Source organism: Brassica napus, chromosome C8 (assembly GCF_020379485.1).
Source record: "Brassica napus cultivar Da-Ae chromosome C8, Da-Ae, whole genome shotgun sequence".
In the NCBI taxonomy this organism is placed as follows: Eukaryota; Viridiplantae; Streptophyta; class Magnoliopsida; order Brassicales; family Brassicaceae; genus Brassica; species Brassica napus.
Window position 1 is genome coordinate 24,840,344 of NC_063451.1, and position 27,647 is coordinate 24,867,990.

General features: G+C 33.6%; 2 protein-coding genes across 2 annotated transcripts; both read right to left on the reverse strand.

Annotated features, from left to right (window-relative positions):
- Nucleotides 1-755: 755 nt before the first annotated feature.
- LOC106428282 (UPF0725 protein EMB2204) lies at nt 756-2,882 on the reverse strand. Its single transcript, XM_048766276.1, is given in 8 exon segments — nt 756-1,101; nt 1,104-1,323; nt 1,419-1,502; nt 1,591-1,748; nt 1,820-2,000; nt 2,086-2,232; nt 2,388-2,461; nt 2,632-2,882. Coding segments are annotated over 7 exon segments (918 nt in total). The 5' UTR covers nt 2,403-2,461; nt 2,632-2,882; the 3' UTR covers nt 756-988.
- Nucleotides 2,883-13,372: 10,490 nt separating this feature from the next.
- LOC125591925 lies at nt 13,373-14,155 on the reverse strand. The gene has a single exon (XM_048766854.1). It carries the CDS (start codon nt 14,153-14,155, stop codon nt 13,373-13,375), a length of 783 nt encoding a protein of 260 aa, XP_048622811.1.
- Nucleotides 14,156-27,647: the final 13,492 nt, after the last annotated feature.

Sequence of the window (27,647 nt, forward strand, 5' to 3'; positions counted from 1 at the left end):
TCCGTATTCGAAACCACAGCGAAAATCCCTTAGCGTAAGTCATAATCCCGAGAGTGTTTCGTACAGTTTATAGTTCGATAGTGCGATCACGAGTGAGGCGTGATTCTACTGCCATGGTTGTATCCTGGGACTATATTCGTACAGTCCCGTCTCACTAACAGAGCGAATATTTTGAATTAAGGAAAAATATCATATCTCGACTCCATGCCTCTTTGCGAATACGATTTCTTATCGTTCTTGTATTCGCCTTTTACATTCGTCTATTTCCTTAACATCGCTTTTATTTTATCGTTTATGTCAGTCCGGTTTTCCGGCTTCTACAATTAACTACCATGAGCTTTTGCAGAACTTCCTCCATTCTCCTTGTCGTTCTGATCAAGAACACTTTGACAACCCGACAATCTCCATCTCATAAAACTTGGAGCCTTTAGCAAGTACACACCACCTCCGTTATGCCTTGTGTGAATGAATGCACAAAAATCTATTTCCATATCAACATGTCAAATTGTCACAGAAAAACAAAAAAAAAAAAAGCTATGAACCAAAATCTTGAAGTGGTCAGGTTTTCTCGGATGAGCAGGGGCAAAGAGTGTTAGTGAATGCGTAACGCAAGACAAGAGAGCTGGCCAATAATTGGTTAATGCATACCAAAGTCAGCTTACTCTACTGTAAATGATCCAAATGAATATAGTAAATTAACTTTGATTGCATTAAGGACAGGAGTATGCATTTAAAAAAAAAAAAAAGAGACCAAAAGCACAAAATTACATAAGCATCACTAATTAATAGTAGTTCAATACTATCATCCCATACACATCTTCAAATGTCTTAAATAGATAGACCAAAAACATAAATAGAGTCATCACTAATAATAGTTAAATACTACTACATCCGATACAAATGTCTTAAATAGAGACCAAAAACACACAATACATAAACATCACTAATTAATAGTTAAATACTACCATGCATCTTCAAATGTCTTAAGTTACCAAATAGCTAAACAACTCATGGGGGAAGAGCAGAGGCCACGGTTCTCGTACCACCTAGTACTAGACAACCTCCATAGCTTATGAACTCCTAAGCCGTTGCTGCTGCTGCAATCCAGCAATCACCTTGGATGCTCAATGTTCCTGTAGCTTCGTTGATGACTCGTCTCACCACAGCTTGGTAGTGATAAGGCTCACCAGTCCTAGCCTTGGCCAAATCCTTGTATGCTATGTAGATGACCGCAGCTTTAGACTTGAGACTTGGTGGCTCCTTATCATGAAGAGATTCTATGGCCACTTGGACAATCTCCAACTCAAAGTTAGAGAGATCCCTCTGCAGCAACAAGATTTTATATTAACACCAAATAGATTATTGATACATCAACAAGTATGTTATTGATAGGCAAAGTGGGAGAACATAAAACTTACAGCTTTAAACCACCTATGGGAAGTACAGATTGCAAGTTCCACATACAAAGAAATCCAATCACATTGCAACTCAGATTCATTCAACTGCCAAAAAAAAAAATATATTAGTAATTTAGTACTATGCCAAAAGTAAAACAGATGCATGTAAGAGACCACAACAAGAATATATTACCATGTAAAAACGCTTTGTGTCACTGAAACCAATCTCGGAAGAGGGCCATGGAATTACTGACTTGGTCCAGCCAAGCAATCTGTCTTGGTGGGTAGCAGACACTGGCTCGGAATGTGGACGTAAGAAAGGAGTTGACTCCTTCTTTGAACTCTCGGTCCCTATGTGATACGTCAAATATAGTCAGCAAAAATAGTGAAATTGATTAATGTATCAACAAAGCAACTTTTACCTTGAGGTCTAGAGATGGGGCATGTCAAATCTAAAATGCCAAGACGTTCTTCCTCTACGAGAACCTGAAAGATCTGCTGCAAACCGCTGGATGGAAGGCACGCAACCAAAGTTATGTAGTAAGGAGATGCAGCACCACGCATGTTGAATTTCATTATGCTATCTAGCTCAAAGTTTGTCCCCTGCAACAGATAGAAACAAATGAAACTCTTTGAAACTTGACATTAAAAAACAACATACTAGTTTAGTTTGTTTGTTTGTTTATACCTCTAACCAGTTGTAGCGATGAAGGCCGAGCTTGGCATAAAGATTCACCAAGGCACTGTTAGTGTATCCACGCTTTCCAACACAATCTACATGTACCAGGCCATAGCCACCACGTCTTGGTGGAAACTCGTCGGGGGACTTGAAAAACTAACAATAGCCACATCATAAAACAATCAATCAGTGACAAAGGGCTTTTAAGTTTCGTAAATCATCTCCAGAAAAGAAAAAAATTTACAATCATAGATAACAATTTGAAAAACATCAACAACTAATTTTTTGATTAAGAAGGAAGTAATACTTACATCCAGCTCCTCCATTCGTCTAGTATATTCTCCAGCGACGACTCGTCTTCCTCAAGTTGGAAGGTTGTCAGAAGCTGCGGATTCTGTCGATTAGTTTACCAAATCAACACAAGAGAAGAAAGTAATCATGACCAAATCTTACTACTTTCTCATGATCTATGGGCTTTTGATCAATGAGTAAGATTCGAACGGACCTATCTATCTCAAAGTGGAAGGGATTGATTCAGAGGAAGAAAGGAGGAACCTTTTCGGTGAGAGACGAGACCGGTGAACCGAATCGATCTTTTATCGAGAGGAGTTATGCTTTCAGTGGATGGCAAAGTCGTCTTATTCCTCGGAGTCTCAGGCAGGGTTTGTCGGAGAAAGATTAGTGACAAGTTTGATCGATTGGACTCTCTCCCTACACGGGATTTTGTCTGCTTATGAAACGGCGTGTAGTGGAGTCTTTAAAGCACAAAAACGGCGTGTAGTGTGGAGTCTATTAAGCAAAAGACGGCATGATGGCTGGAAAGATCAGTCTACATAAATGCCGTTTTCTATTAGGGGTTGTATTATAGATAATGCGAGAGAGCCCACAACGAACTTGATCTACCAAAAGTTATGTGCTCTTCTTTTTTTCTTAGACAAAATAGCACACTACATTGTCCAATAACTAATATATGTTATTGATATATTATGTTTGCCTTATTTAGTTTTTCATTTTTCTTTAAAAATAAATTGTACTAAAATATTATAAACAATATTTTTTTTTTTTACATTTGAACAGAGGTGGACATTCGAATACCATTTGGTTCGATTCCAGATCCTTGAGGGTTTGGTTCGGTTCGTATCTTTGCGGATTTCGTTCGGGTTTGGGTTTGGATAACCTATTTTTTTTTTCAAAGTTTAAAGTTCGTATATACTTTAAATTATTCAAAATCTAAAAATAAAAATAACATATTACATATAAATTTGAATAATGTATGCCAAAATACTTAAACTTAACATAAAAATTGGTTTAGCTTAAATATTTAGATAGGACATCAATAGGTATTTTAAGTATTTTAGGTATTATAAGTATCGCTTAGCTATTTTAAACATGTACTTATACCTATTTATATATATATTTCTAAGTATTTTGGACAACTTAAAAACATCCTATATATTTTTTATATTCTTTTAGCTATTAAATTTAAAAATAATTAATATATTTAAGTATATAAATCTTGTTTGGATATATTTGGATACCTAAAATATTACGGTTTGGATCGGGTTCGGTTCTGGTTCTCTAGATACCAATTTTGAACCCATTTGGATTTCTGGCCAATTTTGGTTAAAGTTCAGTACTAGTTTTGGATCGGCCTTTGTTCAGTTTTTGGATTCGGATTTTTTTGTCCAACCCTATATTTTTATTGTGACAAAATTTTAAACGAAAATGATGATGGTTCATATTGATTTTGGGTATGCAACAATTTTTAAACCAAAACACATTATACTATGTACGTGGCTCATTTAGTTAATCATTAAAACTGTTCTAGGCCTTTTAAGAAAACAATGGGCTGAATTTAAAAAAATGTTACCATTTCAGATTGTAAATCAATACTTTCAAATATTTTATGTTTGTGTTGTGACGAATAGAAAAGGGTTTAGGGTTAGAAAAGCAAATTTATTGTGCATTACATGTTCTCGCTAGGTGATTTCAATAACTTTTAAATAAATCTTAGCTGTATCGATCTCTTGTAAGATTTTCGAACAATATTAATTAATAAAATCTTACTTTTCCTAGAGTAATCAGTTGTTTCTCAATTAATATATAGGATATTATAATAATCTCAAAAATTAAAACAATACCTCTTATTTATTTATAATATATTTATGGTAAATAAATCAAAATAATCAATTTATTTTATATGGTATATAATTATATTTCAAAAAATTGACTGAAATATATAGTATATTTTAATATAAATATTTATCATTGAGACTTCCTTCTCATATGATTTTATTAACATTTGTATATTTGATGTAACAAAAATTTAAACCATTAATCTCAAATTTTTCGATGTGATATTTTTCGATGCAAATTTAAAAATTAAAATATTAAAGTCTCAATACTCTTTCAATGCAAATTTCAAAATTAACATATTTATTTATTTTAAATGGTACATAGTTTAATTTAAACGGTATTAATATATATATATAATTTAATATGAATATCTATTAAATAAAAATTCATATGAATATGATTATATGATCATTTGTATCTTGTTACGACAAAACAATTAAGCCATTGATCACAAAATTTTCAAAAGGATTTTTAACATTTTTTGTAATTTAAAGTCATTTTAAAAAATTCAAAATAGAATATATAAGAATTTTTTTATTATATGGTTAGTGTGATTGTTTAATTTCTTTTAATAATATAAAATTAAACAAAATGAGGAAGGATGCAAAAATTGTTGTCAAACCTTTATTATTCATAATTATTAATTGTCATATATGTGTTAATCATATTAGGTAACTCTGTAGTTTTTATTTAAGAAAAAAGAATACACGTTTCTTATATTTTGGGTTAATATAATGTTCTATAGTACTTGGATTTTGCATTAACATTTTTCTAATTGATTCTTAAGCTACCACGTAATCTAAATTGTCATCCTAATTAAGTGACATCTAAGCAGTTCTCATTTTAATTAGTACAAACTTAAAGTTACAATTTTTTAAATAATTTTCAATTAATATACAGAGGATGTTTTCATTCTATTATGTTTAGTATAATTTGAACGTCTCCTAAAAAATATTATGTAGCATATAATGTATACCTATAACTCGTTCAAAATTTACAAATCATTTGTTGAGAATAACATGATCTATAATTTATTAAACAAAAAACAGCGTGTTAAGCGAACACATGCTGATAACATGTTGTAATTACTTTTTTTGGAGGGTCAACTGATAGCATGTAATTGTTTTGAGTTAAGCGAACACATGCTGATAACATGTTGTAATTACTTTTTTTGGAGGGTCAACTGATAGCATGTAATTGTTTTGAGAAAGTATGTTGCAAAATTTCAAAAATACGCCCTTGGGAGGAATTGATCTCAGCAACTCTTAGAGATATGTAATCCTTCCAACCACTATACTAAAGAAATTAATTGTAATTGATGCCCCCAAAAAATCATATTATTTGGAGCTAAAGCCCTTGCTTCATGTGCTTTGCTCCAGAGCCAACCCTGGTTATTGAGTTCACATAAGTACAACTAGAGCTGGACCCGCCCGACCGGGCGGATGTTCTTTTGTGTACGTAATGTAACTAAATATTTTTTACACAATTAAATAATCTATAAAAATTATAATAAAATGGTGACAAAAATACATCACATAATACATATATTGATGTAACATAATTCCACTAATAGTAAAAGTAAAATGATTTATATAACTGTTAATATAAATATCACGCGAATATTTGTTTTTATTTAATCGATATCATTTTTATTTACCAGATATCGAGTTGGCTAGTGGTAAAGGAAATGCTAGTAGCCTTTCATTGGTCGGGTTTGATACGCGTTGGAAATAATTATTTACAACATTTGGGTCCTAATAAAAAAGAGAAACCACTTTTTTTTTCATTTTTTAGACATATACTTTTGTTTTCTATAAAGAATAATATATATATATATATATATATGTATTTTTCATGTATTATGTATTTTTTTATTATGACATTACGCATAATAATTAATATATATATATTTAGTTTATGTGTGTGTTTTCCATAAACTAAAATATATCTGCGAAAATAATATTTGAGATGTTTTGATAGGTTTTTGGTCATAAATGATACCTATATTTAAATTTCCAACCCGTTATATAAGTAGTCTTAATTTTTAATTTCTCAACCGATATATAAATATTCGTCATGCATTTTTAGTAAAATATTTATACTATACTTATAAAAATGAGTAATTTTTTAGAATGAGTAATTGCATTTCTTGTATTTCTAATATTATCAAATTAAGTTTATTTTAACTTATTGACTTTAAACATTTTATTATATGTAGAAATTTCATTTATATGAACTTTTTTTCTTTTTCTATAACATTGTTATCTTGTCTAAATGTTTTTCTTTACATACAAAATTTGAAGAATATTCTTTTAAAACTTTTCCTATTACAATTTTCTCATAAGAAAAATCTTAGGTGTTTTTAATTGTTTTAATATTAATACTTAAATGTACATGTTATTACAAAGTCTAATATTTCAAATCCTTACTAAAGAAAAATAATTTAAGGTAAAATTCAATTGAACATATGCAATATCATACATAATTTAAAAATACTTTTCTAATAGCATTTTAGTTATATATAACTAAAACAATATCGTCAAGATTAGTCAAATTGGTTATTTGAAAAGTTTAATTAGTTACAAATTTAGAATTATCAAGTAAATGGATCTTTTTAAATATGTTCTCATTATTAAGTTTTTATTCCCAAATACGGCATATTTTTAAAAATTTTAAATATTGTTAATTGATTTCATTAACAATAAAATTTTGAAAAATGTTATAAATTGATTGGTAGACAATTTTTAATTTTTATTAGTTTTTTAAAAAGTCTATAAACAGTTAATATCACTTGCCAAAAATCTATATAATATTACAAATAATTATTTATGGTAACTATTTATTGAAACTATAGAAAGAATAATAATGTTTGATCATTTTTTATATATTTGTAAACTACATAAAATAATAAACAATTTGTTTATTAAAATTGATATATTGATTTTATATTCTTCTATAAAGCCATATATTTGTATATAAAGTATAATAAAAATTATTAATGTCTAATAAAATTCATACAAGATTTTTATATCATTTATAAAATGTATAAATACATTTATAAAATTATTTATCTTGGATTATCATATGTTTTAAATTATGAAAAGAGGTTTTAAGTCTTTTATACAAGCTTATAAATTAATTTATAAAAACTATTTTAAATTTTCATTTTATACTAAATGAGAAATCAATTAATTATTTTTTTTGTTAGGTGTCGATCATATAGAGAGTTTGAGAAATTATATTATAATTTGATTTGTTAATGATTTTAATTTGTTTTATTTTATGAGTAAGAAAATCAGTTCTAAAACCAGTTTTATAATCATTATCCAAACGACTTAAATATATTGCACAAAATAATTTATGGTATAATGCTTCATAAAATAATTTTTAGGAATCAAGTATTTCTAAACTATATAAAATATTTCAAAAGTTTCAGTATTATACCTTCAAAACTTAAGTAATTTTATTAAAAACTGAATCATGAATATTATATATAACAAATTTTACTACAATTATCAATACAAAATATCAAAAAGTATTTAAAATAGTCTTATTTATCCTTTTTTAAAAACAATCATTCTTAGAAAAATATTTAACAACAAACACATAATGATAAAATTATATTTTAATTTATAAAATTATAATAAATATATTATTACAAAACATTCAAACCCGCGAAATCGCGGGCATCCACCTAGTAATAATTAATTAAGAGAACAACATATGAATATCAATATATTAAAATTAAATAGCAAATGACACACCTCCTGTAATATAGTTTGAAAATCAAGGGAACCTCAAAAAAAGGTCTTGTGTTTTAATAGTATACTAGATTTTGACTCGTGCTTTGAAAGCGCATGATATTTATGTTATAAATATTGCAATGTTTTGGAAACCAGACCGGACTAACCAGTCGAAAACAGTCTGACCATGAATCGTTTAATAAGTTGAGTTCGATACAGTTTAAAATTAGGGATTTGAAAAAAAAACTGGAAAATCCAGTATAACCGATGACTTGAAATTTTGTTGTAAGAAAAAATATATATGGTGATTTGAATGTTAATCTTATGTATGTCAACAATTTAAGTTCACATAGAATTCATTTTTTCCTTAAAACATGGTATATATCCATATAAAATATACAATAAAATTTTAAAAACCTGTTAAATTGGTCAGGCCAGTCAACCTGGATTTGAGAAAAAACTGGAAAATCCAGTAAAACCGATGACTTGGAACAATAAAAACTGTATTTGGAAAAAAACCGGAAAACTCAGTAAAACGATAGTCCGGATAAAAAAAACTCCGGATTCTGCAAAACTAAAACATAGTTTATAGTCTTTTATCCGTTCTAAGAAATTTGCTATGAACTTATTAGTGATTAATAGTTTTTTTCTTTTCAGTTTTCACATATTATTTCATAGTTTTTTCTACATTCGAAAAAAATTATAAGTCTTATTCCCAATTCTCATCTAAATATTATATGTTTCAAATTTTTCCATTACTATAAGATTTGAAATTTTGTTGTAAGAAAAAATATACATTTTGATTTGAATGTTAATCTTATGTATGTCAATAATTTAAGTTCATATAGAATTCCTTTTTTTTCTTATAGCATATGGTATATATACATATATATTATACAATAAAATTTTAAAAACCCGTTAAACGGGTTGAACTGGTCAGACCAGTCAACCAATATATATACTGAGTCGATCTTGGTTTGGTTTTCAAAATGTTTAGAGAGTAACATAATAATTGTTTTGTTACAAATTAATAGTTTTATATTATTATTTTCTAACGTGTGTATAAATATTATCAACAATTAATATTTCATTAATATTTTATAGAACTATACAATTATAGTGGTCAACTACGTTAAGCTAATAATTTTTGCTAAAAACTAAATGGTGAAGCATATTAACCGTGGTGGTCAGATATGATGGTCAGCTATGGTGGTCAATTAAAACGTGAAGTTTGCATATATTGTGGTCAACTACATTAAGCTATTAATTTTGCAAAATAACATGTAAATACTTTTAAAAAAGAAAGACACCTCAAAAAAGGTCTTCTGTTTTAATAGTAAAGATGTTGTTATTTTTAAATCAATTTTTTGAAGTAGAATTAGCTAATTCAATTTTAATTATTTATATAATTAAATATTAACAAAAAACTGTAACTATAATTTATTATTTTCGTCAAACAAATAGATATCATTGTTCTGTTTTAATATTTTTAAAGATATTAATAGTTTTATACTTAGGTAATCTATTATTATAAAAAATGGTTTACTCCCTCCTGGTGATGCCACCTAGGATTCCAGGTCACAAAGTCGAGTCTTGAGGGCGTGACACGTGTCCAGCTGAATAAAACACACCGTTTCATTTATTCTTCTGATGGGCTTCGTTCGCGTATTGTGGTACTGGGCTCTGAAATTGGAAAATTCATCCGGGCCGCTGAAATGTATGCTGCCTCTAGACTTAATACGGCTGAAGTGAATTCGTCTCTCCTCTTCCTGCTGCGGCGATGCAGTGACTTTTGCGTTTCCTCTCACAATCTGAAACCATCGGATTTATGGCTTCGTCTTTAATCATGTTGATTCACTCCCCCTGCGATGTGTCTTCAAAGCGTTCTTTAGATCTAAGAGGCGTGTGGGTTCAGTATAAATATAGGGGAGATTCCTCTCCTTGATTGTGTGGAAGAAAGCATTGGTTCGTTTTCCTACAGAGCCACCAGAGGAGCGGGTGTATGATCCACAAGGTCAAGTCGTAAAGCTCGAGTCCGAAGAGGAAGTTGTTGGAGAGAAAGGCGACAAGTCTTGGTTGAGAGTCTCTTTGGCATCTCGAAAATTACAGGAGAGCATCTTAGCTAGGCCAGTAAGAAAATAAAATTTAAAACATCTAAGCAGTGAGCTAAGTGTCAAGAAAATTGCGACTTATAATCGAGTTTTTGTTGCAGTCCGATGAAAGGGCTCTGTTATTGTGTGATATACCTAAGACCAGGGGACTACCATCGGATATACTCTCTGGCTGACTGGTATACATTGGTTCGTCGACACTTTGCAGGTTTGGTTACTCTCATTAAGTAGACAACCTATGTGTGAATGCATCTTAGTAACGATTGGTATCTCTCTAATATCTATAAACAAGCAATTTTACAGGCCGTTTGTTTCCTCTGAATGAGCATGCTATGAGAACGATAAAAAAATCTCTATGTTGAAAATGAAAGAGTAATTATTTCTTTGTTTCATTGTAAACGTACCAAATATGCGTAGCCTTTTCTTTTGATCTCCAGACATTGATCATGAGCTGTTAATCTGATTGAGAACAGGTCGTGCTTGAAGAGATATGGGAACAATGTTTTATGGCACTTGCCAGTGGCGGAGGGAGAGCATGAAGAAGGGGGGCAGCTGCCCCCTATGAAATATTGATTTTTTTTTTGAGTTTTCATTAATTATTTAACTTTTTTTATAGTTTAGGTGATCAATTTTTTTCTAATGCTTCCTATAAATTTAGGTCAAATCTTGTATTGCCCCCGATGAAACCATTGTCTGGCTCCGCCACTGGCACTTGCTGCTGTTGGTGCTACCAACATTGGGTCCATTGAGGTAAAAGTCTGATGAATAAATTGAAACTTAGCTCCCTAAGCCAACGACATTACTGACGTTTGCTATCACAGCTTTCCATCGAACCTGAATTAAGAACACACGAGCCAAAGAAGAAGCTGTTCTTTGATAGTATGGAAGAAAGCATTGGTTCGTTTATGTATACACAAACGTTAATGGTTACACCTCCTCTATATCCTAATAAGTCATTTAGTATTATAAGATAAACTTTGAAATGATCCTCCACTCCATTTACCAAATCAAGCACCATCTTTGATATTTTATGTATTGTTGCTCACTATAAATACCATCACTCATCTCACTCTTTTGTACACCAAAAACAAGAACAAGAGTTTATAAGAAAAGAATCATTACATCTTATTCTTCCTCTTTATAATAAAATATCTCCCTTATATTAGTGTTATTTGCTTCCTACGGGTATTAAATTCTACTCTTATTTAAATTTCTTGATACTATAAATTATAAGTTATTTCATAACACGTTATCAGCACGATCACTCTGCGATTCGGTAAAATTTATTTGTATCATTTATACCCTGTTATAATGGTCGGTATATCACCTCTACTATTATTTATATCATGTTATAATGGCCGGAATACCGCCTATATTATTTACTAGTAATTTAATTTATTTATTGGTCGGCTGAGCCGCCTTATATCCTGTTTATTATTGTTGCAGGCTGGAAATCTGGGATGGCAAAATGGTTGATGGAAGCTCGATGGATCGACCAAAGATATGATCGGATGGGCGATAGGATGGAATGCAAGTTATGATCCTGAAAACAAATGCAAAAACAAATGAGATATGATTTCTAATATGATAAAACAAGATAAATAAAGATAGATAGGATGGAATTAGGCTGCTGGTCGTGTGACACTCTCAGCCTAATCAGTTGATGATTGAAGTGGATTGAGATGGTGCTTTGCTTCCTGGATGTGTATCACTCTCAAGCTTGGCAAACGAATTGGAATGGAAGGATGGGGGGGGGGGGGGGGGGGTTGAGGACGCCACAAGACTCTATGGAAAGGAGCCTTGATAAGTCAAGGTGCTTTAGAGTTGCTTCACACAAGCTCAAAAGACTTAGAACAATAGTTTTAAGAAAACTAGAAAACTGAATAATTCTTATTACTTTCAAAAATGGGGTGCTTTACAATGAAACAAAGACTAGAGCTTTATAGGCTCGACCAAGGACTCTCTAACAGTCATAAAATGACATAAGGAAAGAAATAAAACCGAAATAATAAACTTGGAAGCAAAGGAATTGATGGCTCCTTGAAAACTAGCCGTTGGAGGCTTAATGATGAGAATCTTGGCCAAATGAATGTAGATGGTGTCCTCCTTATATCTGGACGGTTTGAGGGGGTAAGTGAGCTTCCTGGGAATCTTCTTAATGGTCTGGAAGGTGCTTATGTCGTGCATAGACTGAAGGAAAAAGAGCTGTTGGAGTTTTAATGCTTGAGACTCCAAATAAGGCAGTTTGGTGATAATGGGGATCTTCTTATTCCTATGTGGGCTGGTGCATGGGATGAAGTTGTAGAACTATTCTGGCTCGTGTATAATGTCTCCTGGATGTCTTGGTTTTTTCTGGACGTCGTCTGGTTCTCCTGGTTGGATTGGAATTTCTTGGAAAGGATCAAACCGAAAGATTGTCCAATCTTTCCATAAATAGCTCCGGTTGGGTTTAAGTGATTCTCCATTGAACCAACTGATCTCCTGGGTTCTGGTGCAGCAAAGGACTTCTGGAATACCTCCTGATTGGTTAAGATGATCTCCTGGTTCCCATAAATAGCTCTGGGTCGAACCAAGTTGAATTGGTTGGAGACTTTCCATAGATGACGTCGGTTTGGCCGGTTCTGGGGAATTGATCATAACTCCTAATTTCCGTGGCCATTTCTCCTGATCTTGGGCTTTCTGGAAAGCTGCTAAACTCCTCTTGACTCCTATGATGGGCTTTGCTTCAGGCCGCTCCTTAATTGAGCTTGAATCTTCTTCTAAAGTCGGGTACTCGCAGATGGACGGGTTGAGAAATCTCTGAATTGTAAAATTCATAACTTCTTGCTCCGTGAATATATTGGCCCAATTCCAATTGGACTGGACTCCGTATTGAGTGTAGAATCCATAGAAATTAGACTCGTGATTTAAACCCTCCTGGTTTGTAAGATATGGCATTTTTAGTGCACGTATATCCTGGTTGGCGCCTTGGCTGGTTGAGTAGGGTGTTGGGTCGACCTCTGGTTCAGCTGCTGAATTGCTGGCTACAACATTCCCTCCCCCTTGAAAAGGTTTCGACTTCGAAACTTTATAACCTTGGTTTGATACTATGATCACTGGTTTTGGTTTATTAAGCAACTTTGATTGTTTTGTGCTTTGAGCTTCCTTCTGGTCCGTGGGAAGGCTTGTGCTTGGCGTCTCTTCTTCTATGTACCTAGGCTCCTTTAGACCTGTAATAACACTCTTGGACAAAGACAAGTGCATCATACAAGTGGTAGATGATTTATGAAAAGATTTATCAAGTATAGGACTTACCTTAGCCTTTATTTAGACAATAGCTTGCTCTGGTTTGTCTTTGGACCTGATCAAAGTGTTTTGGCCGACACTTGTACTCATATTCCTGAACTTTGGGATGTCACTCTTCTGTTCTAAGCAATGGACAATGGCATGCCCCTGGTTTGGCTGAAAGTTATCTTGTTGAGACAAGACTCTTTGACCCTCTTGTGCCACTAATCTTCTTGCTTCTTTGGAACCATGAATTGGATACCTCCTTGGATATAGTTCTTGGATTTCAGAACTTGTAAAATCTGGTGCAAATCTATCCCTCATGACTTCCTTAAGATCTCTCCACGTTTTGATAGTTGGCTCATTGTAAAACCACCTATCATCTTCTTCTTGTACCCACCATTTAAAGGCTTCTTCTCTAAGTTGATCAATAGCATAAGCTAGCCTTTCTTTCCTCAGGATGTTGTTGAAGTGAAACCATTCATCAAGGTTCCTCTCCCATCTAAGATAACCTCTTTTTCCTGAAAATTTAAAGAGTTCAATTTTATCAGCAAAAGAGTTATAATCAAACCGAGAATTAACAACATGATTGTTGTGGGTTTTAGAAGTTGGAGTTTGATTGATCCTTGAAGGATCTGGTGGCTTGGGCTCGACATATACAGCCCCTGGTACATCTCCACATCTTGTTTTTCCTTGCTGGGGTCGTTGGCCTTGTGCCTGATTTCTTTTCTCCAGTTGAGCAATCTTAATTTGGAGCTTTTGTAGAGCTGCGGACTGTTGGCTCAATGTGGCCCTTAGGTTTTGGCCGTGTCCCTCCTCTTTCATTGCTTCCTGAAAACAATCTCAAAGAGCAAGTGAAATTATGGGAAGTTTTGGTAGAACCAAAATAAGACAAATGCAATGATGCAATTTAACTAAACCGAGAAAATATGCAAATATGAACCGATATGAAGTAACTATGCAATAAATGATTTTTCTTTTGGTTTTCTGAATGTAAATTCGAAATGAAACTATATGATATGACAAGAAACACAAATGAAAAGAAAATATGAAAAGCAAACTAACAATGAATTTTTTTTTGAATTTTTCTCTTAAGATGAAACAATTAAACCAACAATATGCAAATGATCTAAACTATGGTTTTAAATTTTTTTTTTTTCTTTTCTGATGCAAGCACGAAATAAATCAGTATGAGATGCTATGAACAATAAATGGAGAGAAAAATATGGAAACAAACTAACAAGGATATTTTTTTTTGAATTTTCTTAGGATGAAATGCAAAAACAAAACCGGAAATGGAAACTAAAATGTATGCTTGGACCAAAATGATATAAACTAAGCTGAATGATTTTTTTTTTTTAATGAACATAAGAGACTTATGAAACAACTATGGTATGCACGAAATTAAAAAAATGCTATGCCTTTTTATTTTTATTTTTATGCAAGATTCAAAGAAGAAACAAATATGGAATGTAGATTTCTTTTTTCTTTTTAAATGAATGCACAAAATCTAAAAATGGAAAGTGGAGCTGGGGAATGAATGCAAACACAATATGAGATTTCTTTTTAAAATTTTCGTGAATCAAATGCAAGAAAATTTTTCTCTTTTGTTTTTCTTTTCTTAAGAACAATAATAATGCAAAAACTGTTTTTATGGCTTTTCGGTTTATGATGAAAACAAATGCAAACAAATATGAATGATGCAAGGATAGAGTGACCTGATTCAGGAGCTTCAGCTCTGATACCAAATGTTGCAGGCTGGAAATCAGGGATGGCAAAATGGTTGATGGAAGCTCGATGGATCGACCAAAGATATGATCGGATGGGCGATAGGATGGAATGCAAGTTATGATCCTGAAAACAAATGCAAAAACAAATGAGATATGATTTCTAATATGATAAAACAAGATAAATAAAAATAGATAGGATGGAATTAGGCTGCTGGTCGTGTGACACTCTCAGCCTAATCAGTTGATGATTGAAGTGGATTGAGATGGTGCTTTGCTTGCTGGATGTGTATCACTCTCAAGCTTGGCAAACGAATTGGAATGGAAGGATAGGGGGGTTGAGGACGCCACAAGACTCTATGGAAAGGAGCCTTGATAAGTCAAGGTGCTTTAGAGTTGCTTCACACAAGCTCAAAAGACTTAGAACAATAGTTTTAAGAAAACTAGAAAACTGAATAATTCTTATTACTTTCAAAAATGGGGTGCTTTACAATGAAACAAAGACTAGAGCTTTATAGGCTCGACCAAGGACTCTCTAACAGTCATAAAATGACATAAGGAAAGAAATAAAACCGAAATAATAAACTTGGAAGCAAAGGAATTGATGGCTCCTTGAAAACTAGCCGTTGGAGGCTTAATGATGAGAATCTTGGCCAAATGAATGTAGATGGTGTCCTCCTTATATCTGGACGGTTTGAGGGGGTAAGTGAGCTTCCTGGGAATCTTCTTAATGGTCTGGAAGGTGCTGATGTCGTGCATAGACTGAAGGAAAAAGAGCTGTTGGAGTTTTAATGCTTGAGACTCCAAATAAGGCAGTTTGGTGATAATGGGGATCTTCTTATTCCTATGTGGGCTGGTGCATGGGATGAAGTTGTAGAACTCTTCTGGCTCGTGTATAATTTCTCCTGGATGTCTTGGTTTTGTCTGGACGTCGTCTGGTTCTCCTGGTTGGATTGGAATTGCTTGGAAAGGATCAAACCGAAAGATTGTCCAATCTTTCCATAAATAGCTCCGGTTGGGTTTAAGTGATTCTCCATTGAACCAACTGATCTCCTGGGTTCTGGTGCAGAAAAGGACTTCTGGAATACCTCCTGATTGGTTAAGATGATCTCCTGGTTCCCATAAATAGCTCTGGGTCGAACCAAGTTGAATTGGTTGGAGACTTTCCATAGATGACGTTGGTTTGGCCGGTTCTGGGGAATTGATCATAACTCCTAATTTCCGTGGCCATTTCTCCTGATCTTGGGCTTTCTGGAAAGCTGCTAAACTCCTCTTGACTCCTATGATGGGCTTTGCTTCAGGCCGCTCCTTAATTGAGCTTGAATCTTCTTCTAAAGTCGGGTACTCGCAGATGGACGGGTTGAGAAACCTCTGAATTGTAAAATTCATAACTTCTTTCTCCGTGAATATATTGGGCCAATTCCAATTGGACTGGACTCCTTCTTGAGTGTAGAATCCATAGAAATTAGACTCGTGATTTAAAACCTCCTGGGTTATAAGATATGGCATTTTTAGTGCACGTATATCCTGGTTGGCGCCTTGGCTGGTTGAGTAGGGTGTTGGGTCGACCTCTGGTTCAGCTGCTGAATTGCTGGCTACAACAATTATTTATTGGTCGGCCGAGCCGCCTTATATCCCGTTTATTATTTATTGGTCGGCTGAGCCGCCTTATATTCTGTTTATTATTAATTGGTCGGCCGAGCCGCCGTATAATTTATTTATTATTCTGCATTGATCGGCTGAGCCGTCGCATGATTTGTTGTCATATAACATAAATATTTCATTGTCATAATTTTTCACTTTTATGAAATTTTATAGATTTGATTGACCGTTTAATACGATATTTTCGGACTAATTTTTGGTGCACTCGATTTAACCCCAACGGTCACAAAGAAATTTTTTCAAAAATTTCACCTTTCTCCAACGGTCATGAACAGTAATTTTCATCTATAAATACAACTCATTTTCACTCCATTTCATCATCCAAAACATTTCATCTTCTCTCAAAAAAATTTCAAATCGCTCTCCTCCGATTTTTCATTTCAAGAAAGATGATTCGCACACTTTTGTTTTTATGTGCCATTTTTATTTGTGTTTCTATTTATGGTTTATTCGTTGGAGAATTTACTCCGGGTGAATTTAAGATGAATATCGGTTTACTTTTATTTACATCGCTTCTCCTTGTAATTGCTTGTATGGTTAATGTAAACGGTTTTTAAATTATGAAGTTCTAATAAAATTATTATTTTGTGTTTTAGAACTACAAATTGCAAACATCGAGAAACTCCAGTTCCCGGCTCTAAAAGTAACCGGCGAAAACTATGTCAGATGGGTCACAAATGTGAAACCTTATCTTGTAATAAAAAAGATATTCGAAGCTATAAAAGTCGGTAACAAATCGCCACCCGAGCATATAGCCGAGGCGATAATCTTCCTGAAGAAGCACTTAGACGAGAATCTAACTCACGACTATGGAGACGTTGAGGACCCAGCTGTACTATGGCAAGCCTTGAAAGACAGATTCGATAATCAAAAGGAAATTAATCTCCCTCACGCTCTTGAAGAGTGGAAAACCCTGAGGTTTCAGGATTTCCAAAGGGTTAGAGATTACAATTCCACTATCTTGAGGATAGTTGCACAATTAAAATATTGTGGTAACCCTGTCACCGAAGCAGAAATGCTTGACAAGACATACAATACTTTCCACAAAGAACACAACGTCTTATCCCGAATTTACAGAAAATGTGGGTACACCAAATTTTCTGAATTGATGGTAACACTCATGTTGGCTGAAAAGAACGATGAGTTACTAATCAAAAACCATAATTCCCGACCTACGGGAGCCAAGGCATTTCCCGAAGTGAATGCTACGGCGGTAGAATATTCGGGAAGGAGAAACCATACCAACCGAGGTCGTGGTCGGCGTTTCAACAACAAACGTGGAAAGCCTTACTATCCTAAAAGTATTAGATCTAACAAATGGGTTAGATCTGAACAACCTCATAAAGGCAAAGAAACCGAAGAGGATACCACAAAGAAAAGTGAGACTGTATGTTACAGATGTGGATGTAAAGGACATTGGTCCCGTACCTGTCGTACTCCCCCACATTTGTGCAAGTTATATCAAGAATCCATAAAAGGAAAGGCTAAAGAGGTGAACCTCACGGAAAAATTTGAAGGGACCTCATATCTTGAATCCTCCGATTTCGCAAATGAGCTGGACTAGAATACTCTTGAAGAGTACGGAAATGTTTCTAATAAGACTGCTGAATAGTCCTCATTTGTAATATATAATAATTATGTTTTTAAAGAATAATGTTATTTTAACAACAATATATGTATAATTATTTTGTGTTTTCTTTATATAATCAATGAATAAATTTCACGTTTCACTTTTATTTAATGTTTATGATAATTTCAGAAATGGATCAAAATACTAATGGAGCAAAATCCAAGAAACGGATTCGTGAAATATGCATACCAGATAGTGGAACAACGCACACTATTCTGAGACAAAAGAGATATTTCTCGGATATAAAACCGACAAGAATTGTCGTCAATACAATATCAGGTCCTGTAGACGTGATTGAAGGAACTGGTAAAGCAAACTTTACTTTGCCAAATGGAACAAAATTTTCCATAAATAATGCTTTATATTCTCCGAGTTCTAAAAGGAATTTGTTGAGTTTTAAAGACATATATCTTCACGGATATGATACTCAGTCTGCAACTGAGGATGGAAAGAAATACATGTATGTAATTTCTGAAAAATGTGGCAGAAAACACATATTGGAAAAGTTTCCAGAACTTCCTTCGGGATTACATCATACTTATATCGATGAGATCGAATCAAATCTTGTAGTAAAACGGAACCCAGAAGAGTTCACGTTATGGCATGATCGCCTTGGCCACCCAGGCACTACAATGATGCGTAAAATCATAGAAAGTTCACATGGTCATCCATTGAAAATCCATGAGATTTCTCAAGGGAATAAAATGACATGTGTTGCATGTTCTCTAGGAAAATTGATCGTAAGGCCATCGCCAACCAAAATCGATAAAGAATCACCAAAGTTCCTTGAAAGAATTCAAGGTGATATATGTGGACCGATACATCCACCATGTGGACCATTCCACTATTTTATGGTATTAATTGACGCATCCAGTAGATGGTCACACGTTTGTCTATTATCATCTCGAAATGTTGCATTTGCGAGATTTCTAACTCAGATAATCAAACTGCGAGCACAGTTTCCTGATTATACTATTAAAAGAGTTAGACTAGACAACGCTGGTGAATTCACATCCCAAGCATTCAATGACTATTGTATGGTAATGGGAATTGAAGTTGAACATTCGGTTGCTCATGTTCATACGCAAAATGGTTTGGCTGAATCTTTAATTAAGCGTCTGCAATTGATTGCAAGACCATTGATCATGAGATCAAAACTTCCAACCTCTGTATGGGGACATGCCATTTTGCATGCAGAAGCACTCATTCGGATCAGACCGAGTGCATACCATAAGTATTTCCCACTACAATTAGCGTTTGGTCGAGAACCAAATATTTCCCATTTAAAATCTTTGGTTGTGCGGTATATGTGCCTGTAGCACCACCACAACGAACAAAGATGGGACCACAAAGAAGGTTGGGAATATATGTTGGTTGTGATTCTCCATCAATTATAAGATACCTAGAACCACAGACTGGTGACGTCTTTACAGCACGTTTTGCTGATTGTCATTTTGACGAAAATGTATTCCCAGTTCTAGGGGAGAAAACAAAAATGTTGGAAGTGATATAAAATGGAGTGTACCATCATTGTTATATCTTGATCCTCCTACTAAAGAGTCAGAACTAGAAGTTCGACGAATTATGCATTTACAGAGTATAGCTAACCAGCTACCTGATGCATTTGCAGATACCAAGACGGTAACTAAATCTCATATACCAGCTGCAAATGCTCCTGCTCGTATCAAAATGCCAAATGAACAAGAAAAGGAGGATGACACACGAGAGCCAAAAACACGCCTGAAGCGTGGTAGACCTGTTGGTTCTAAGGATAAGAATCCTAGGAAACAGAAGAAAGCTGAAATATATGATGCACCCAAAATAGCAGAAAATATTTTGGAAGAAATAAATGATAAGGACTCTGATGAATCAGAGCATCATGAATCGAAAGATAATCATGAGATTTCTATTAATTACATCCATAATAAAAAGATATGGAAAAGAATGAAAATGATGACATTGGTGATGTTTTCTCATATCTTATGTCAAATGAGGTAAATGAAGATACCGATGATCCAGAACCGAAATCCATATATGAATGTCAAAAGAGACATGATTGGAATAAATGGAAAGAAGCAATACAAATCGAACTTGATTCGCTTAACAAACGAAAAGTGTTTGGATCTATTGTACTCACACCTGAAGATGTGAGACCAGTTGGGTACAGATGGATTTTCGTTCGAAAACGAAATGAGAAAAATGAGATTACAAGGTATAAAGCTCGCCTTGTAGCCCAAGGATTTTCTCAAAGACCTGGTATTGATTATGAGGAAACATATTCTCCTGTAATGGATGCGATCACATTTAGATTCCTGATGAGTCTAGCCGCTGATAAAAATCTTGAGATGCGTCTCATGGATGTTGTTACAGCTTATCTATACGGATCATTAGATACTGATATCTACATGAAAATCCCTGATGGATTTAAAATGCCAGAAGCATTAAGTTCCAAACCTAAAGAGTTATGTGCAATAAAATTGCAAAGATCATTATATGGGTTAAAACAATCTGGACGTGTGTGGTACAATCGTCTCAGTGAACATTTAACAAAAGAAGGATATGTGAATGATCCTATATGCCCATGTGTTTTCATCAAGAAAACAACATCCGGATTTGTGATACTCGCGGTATATGTTGATGATCTAAATATTATTGGAACTCAGAAGGAAATACAAAAGGCATCAGAATATCTAAAAGGAGAATTTGAGATGAAAGATCTCGGAAAGACACAATATTGTCTTGGCCTTCAAATAGAACATTTTCAAAATGGTATATTTGTACATCAATCTACATACACCAAAAGAGTGTTGAAACGCTTTAATATGGATAAATCTAATCCCCTTAGTACTCCGATGGTCGTCAGATCACTTAACATTGAAATTGATCCATTTCGACCACCTGAGGAAAAAGAAGAGATACTTGGTCCGGAAGTACCATATCTAAGTGCAATCATGTACCTTGCAAATTGTACACGGCCTGATATATCATTCGCTGTTAATCTTCTAGCAAGATTTAGCTCATCTCCAACACGAAGACATTGGAATGGAATTAAACATGTCTTTCGTTACCTACAAGGGACTATTGATTTAGGCTTATTTTACCCTAAAGATTCAAATGGTCAAATGGTTGGTTTTGCAGATGCAGGATATCTTTCAGATCCACACAAAGCCCGATCGCAAACAGGATATGTTTTTACGATCGGAGGCACTGCTATATCTTGGCGTTCTCAGAAACAAACGCTTGTGGCTACCTCTTCAAATCATGCTGAGATCATCGCACTCCATGAAGCAAGTAAAGAATGTGTATGGCTAAGATCAATAAGCTAACACATTTGTTCAAGTAGTGGGATTGACAAAAGTACGGGGCCAACTATTCTATATGAAGACAATGCAGCATGTGTTGCTCAAACGAAGGAAGGATATATCAAAAGTGATAGAACAAAACATATACATCCAAAGTTCTTCTCATACACTCAAGAGCTCGAGAAGAAGAAAGAGATTGAAGTAAGATATGTCCGATCATGCGACAATGCAGCCGACCTCTTCACAAAAGCACTTCCTACTTCGGTATTCAGAAAACATGTCCATAACATTGGAATGCGTCATCAGAAGGATCTATGACTGCTCAATCGAGGGGGAGCTTACGTAGTTGTACTCTTTTTACCTAACTATGGTTTTTCCCATTGAGGTTTTCCTAGAAAGGTTTTTAACGAGGCAACAAAGACGTTAAGCGAGAGCGGAGAGTGACACCGGTCCCCAAGGGGAGTGTTACGAAACTTAATTTAATACAAGATGGATGATCAAGGGGGAGTGTTATAAGATAAACTTTGAAATGATCCTCCATTCCTTTACCAACTCAAGCACTATGATCATCTACTCATCAAGCACTATGATCACCCACTCCATTTACCAAATCAAGCACCATCTTTGATATTTTATGTATTGTTGCTCACTATAAATACCATCACTCATCTCACTCTTTTGTACACCAAAAACAAGAACAAGAGTTTATAAGAAAAGAATCATTACATCTTCTTCTTCCTCTTTATAATAAAATTTCTCCCTTATATTAGTGTTATTTGCTTCCTACGGGTATTAAATTCTACTCTTATTTAAATTTCTTGATACTATAAATTATAAGTTATTTCATAACATTTAGTTTTTTTTTTCTGCAATTGCTTTGGTTCCAAATTTAGGTTCTAATACTATCTAAAGTAAAGTAAAGTAAGGTATGCTTTTCAAGAAATATATGACTTTCGCTTTGTCAACTACACAACTTTCGTTGGTCTTAGTCACCCTCAATATTATATTTCTTCCTTGCAAATGCTATTATACAGGTTAATATGAATCTTAATTTTGGTCTCAGGCGTAAAATCAGAATGTAATGTCCATTCATGATCATGCTTTTAAAATAATTGCATATATTAATATATTAGATCCCTTACGTATGTTATTTTATTTTGATTAATAATATTCGTTTGGTTTTCCTTTATTAAAATTCAGTGTACGAAAACAAGTTCACTTTTTGATTAAGATCATTGTGAGTTGATGAGATGTAACTATCCATTATCAATGTATAACTCCTTTCAAAATGTAAGAACATAAGATCTTTTTGTTGGTCAAATGAACATAATATCTATTATGAGAATTTTTCACAGAGTAACATATACTCAGACAAAAGGTTATAAAATATTATTCTATAAATGGTTAATTAACTAATGCATAACATTCACTTTCTTTACAATGATTGCAGGACCAATTATTCTATAAATAGTTAATTAATTTATGCATAAGTTAAAATTCACTTTTTTTACAATGATTTCAGGATCAACGATGTAGAAATTGAAATAAATTATATCTACATACTTTTGATCAATAATTTAAGATGGAAAAAATCTAATTTATACAATTACTATAAAATGTATATTAACAATTAATTATATATTTAAATTATTGTATCAAAACGTTTAAAATAAAAAAAAATATTATATAAAGCCGGCGCTAACACCCCTAATTGTTTAAAATGCGTAAAACAAAAACAATGAATAATTTAAAATTATTTTATATTTTTTTAGCTACTTATATTTTTATAATAGATTGTAACATTTATAAATAAAATTAACATACGAAATATATAATCAAAATTTAAATTTAATCAAAAATCCCGGGCGTAGCCCGGGCCAACCCTAGTACAAATAAATATCATTGTTCTGTTTTAAAAATTTCGTCAAATAAATGAAAATGGAGTGGTTTAGTTTGGACCAATGAATCACGCCCTAGGGCTTACAATACATTATATTTGAGCCGGCCATGTACTGGTTATAAGCTATAACGAATGCATATTTGTATATTTTTGGACCAATGAATCATCAATTTGCCTTAAAAAAAAGAGGGAGGGGGGGGTGGGGGTGGGGGGGTTGGGAAATCATGAGATGGGTGTAACGAAAGAAGTAAAGTTTCAAGAGTCTACACATTCGATATGTTTTTCCTGAGGGTGCACCAAAACAATGTTCACCTGTAGAGATGTTAACAGTAGGTTTAAATGAAATGGGTCTTTGTTACATTTTAGCCATTAATTATTATCCGGGCCGGAGAAGGGTCCCATCTAAAGTTTATCTCAGTGAACCAGCATTACATCCTTATCTATTTCGTCTCAGCACACTCGTCTTTTGGTAGAATGTATGTTCCGGAGAATGTAGAAGACATAACATTAATTAGAACTAGGATAGGCCCGCCGGTACATTTGATGGATCGGATTTTATAAAATATATAATTTTGTGTCAATTTCCTTTTATGTTAAGTTGGGTGTAAGTATTATTATGTTGTATACACCAAATTTCAATTGTAATTAAATTTTTAATATTTTTGCTGTTTTAATCTTGAATTGTAAGCTTTTATAATGTTTTCAGTTTTATAATACTACAAAATACATAAATCAATCGCATTCGATCAAAAGAAAATGAGATCGAGTTTTCTAGTACTATTTTTTGTGAGTGTTTATAAATAGTAGAGAATGAAGTTTACATTTTGAGAAACTCTCTGTCAAAGTTATTATAGTTGTTTTGGACACTCTTAGTAATTACTATTATAAACAGTTGTTTGTTTTGGTATTTATGTTAAAATGAGGTTTTAAAAGGTTACTTGAATTCTAGATGTGGTTTGATTTCATATTATAAAATAGAATATTCAGTGTTTTCAATGATTTATTTTATTAGAAAATTTGTCATATATAAATAATCTGATGTTCTATCTAAAATTTAAAATATATGTATTAGTAAATAATTAGAAGATAATTATGTCTGCACGAAACACCTAGTGATTATGTCTGCATGGATTTTCTAATCTGAAAATGGTGCATGTAAAAATTATAATACATGAATCTAAAAATTCTCCATGTAAAGTTTCCTCACCAGTATAATTGTCTTCAGCCAAGTTGTTCCCAGAGGTTAGCTGCTCAGGATGGAAAAGCTGACGGTAAGTTCCCCTACGGACTTCATTGATAACAGTGGGCTGGAGATCAATAAATAGAGCTCTGGGAACATGTTTTCCGGCACCAGTTTCGTAGACAAAGATACGATCAAGTGCTCGTTAAACCAAACAAATAACTTTCAAATCCACGGGGAATAGAAAAATTCTATACGAAAGTGAATCAAACCAATGGATTCCATTGTGTATTTTTTTTTCTTTTTCTTGAGGGCTTAGTTCACAAAGGGAAAAGGGAAATTTTGCAGGGGAAAGTGTATTCTCACAAAGTATTCTCACAGAGTGTAGTTGGTGCAATGGGAGGCAATGGGAGGCAGATGTGTCTACCTCAGCGTTCTTTCTACAAATTAAATCTAGCTTTCAGCCTCGGTGTACTGTCAAGGTCTTCCATATTCCGGGCAGAAGTTCGTATAAATCTGAAAAATGCCAAAATAAGATTTTAGCTCAGGAAAAGGCAAAGGTTGAAAGAAAACCAATAGGTTGGTTCAACGAATCACAAAGGACCAAATTACAGGTCAAGTTTTCAACATCTCATACAAAGCTGAGTAAGTAAGATGTTCATGAAAACATAAACTTTCATGCCGTGTGCGAAATATAAGATACTCATGAAAAAAACTCAATTCAGAATAAGTTTTTATTGATTCCACTGCATAAATCAAATTTATTGTTTTGTGTTAGACTTTAAGCTTCTTCACTAACCGGTCGGTTCTCTAATTTCTCAGGCACACCTAAAGAAGGAGACTAACTCTCAATTCGTGATGCTGTTGTGTAAAGGAGTACTTGCAGTAAGCCCATGACCGAAAAATAAAAAATACATATCTTGATGGTCGACGCCGCATGAACTTTTGCTGCAGAAAGCATATGAATAAAAAAGTTTAGAGACTCCCTTGATCTTAAACCGTAAACAATAGTTGAAAGCACTAATTAACTTGAATAGAAACTACTCAAACTAAAACAAAAGTTTTTACTGAATGTATCAATCACCAAACAGAGATAATATATAGAGTACACGTCTCTTGGAATGGTGTGTTCTGCGGTAGAACATGAACGTTGCCGGTAATGTAAAAAACCAATCTAGTTATGAACTCCAGCAGAGGAACAGAACAAACCTCAAGCAGCAACATGTCGACTCACATGAGTTCGCCGCCGCGTCGGACGTTCATGGCTTCCCAGAAGGTGGAGGAGCATCGTCCGGTCTTCAGATTGGAAAGGAAGATTGATGCGTTAGCCATTTTCTGGATATAAGTTTAATGTCTTGTTTAGAGAAAATGAGAAGATGGTTGTGATAGTAGGAAAGCTTACCCTTTTATAATTGAAGTTCCACCGACTAACATGAAGAAGATCGCATTCAAAATAGATAGTGGGTGATGATTTAAGAATGACTTTAAAGATGGGGATTTTGTAACTGGTATAGAGCGTTAGCAAGAAGCTGAATCAACTCTCTAAGAACTCTAGTTCTGTGTTGAGACGAAAGCTAATCGAAAAACCTAATACGAAAACGACGGTCAAAGCTGCGTTTACAACTGGGGAAACTCATTGATGGGCTCGCCGAATTGAACAAATGTAAAGCCCATAACAAATTAAAAACCACGTACCTGAAAGTTTAATGAAACTCATCGGATTTGTGTTTTGGACACGTGTCGACCTCTGGTAACACTATTATCTGACGTGGATGAAGGAGAATGAGGGAATGGTTTTCCTTATATTAATAGATTAATGATATGTGTGCACAATATTGATTGGTTTTAAATTTCTGGCACAATATTAAAAAAGATTGCAGTTGCAAAATCTTTCTGTTATGCATATTCTCCTTTAATTTCTATATATTTGCATATGCAAATGAGGAACCAGAAGTTGTGGCATTATTTAATTAGTTCTAAAAATCAGTATTCTTTATAAATTTTTGAACCGTACATATACGTTCATCGTAAGAAGACAAATTTTGCAGGGCATATAATACTAACATGCACTTGGAAGATATATATTACTATTATTAACTGAAATCTCGTTGCAGGGTAAGAAGACACTTTGTAAGACGCCTGCAAAATAGTCATATTATATGCCCATATAAAACTGTGTATAGCTCAATTTTGGCAGTTATTTCATGTTTAAAACATTGTTATTAAATATTAATCTATGTCTTTACAAAAGAAGGCAATTGTCATAAAAGAAGTAGGCTGCCAAATACCTTTTTGGGCAAAATGATTTGTTAATTATTAATTACAGTTTTGATGAAAACTTTCGACCAAAAAGAACAAAGAAAAAAAAAGTTTTGATGAAAACTCAACCATCTCCTACTCTTCACAATCATTCTTTTAGTGTTTCTATGTATAATAATTCACATAATCTTCTTACTTAAAGCCATAAATTCCTCACAAAATCTCAGTTGAGTTCTAACATTTTGATATCAATGTAGGTACAACTCTAACTACAACCTCTGTAGAATCTAAGTTAGCATTTCCAATGAGGAACCAAGAAGCAGCAAAGAGAGGCAATAAAAATAAAAACAACATGAAAGCAATACTCAAAGAGGTACAATCGGTTTCATCATAAGAGATATGACTAAGAGGCAAAGAGGTAGACTATATGCCTCCAAGAACAAACCCAAATCACCAATCACTGTGACTCACGATAGTCCAAGTTTCCTCAGAGTTCATGCCGTTGTGATCATCTCTGCCTGTGAGACTAGCTATATCAGATTTCTCTGGAAAGAAGCAGAGGAGAGTCTGCATACTAAATGCTAATGGTTGCGTCACCAATGTGACACTAAGGCAGCCAGCATCATCAGGAGCTAAAGTGACGTAACATGGACGTTT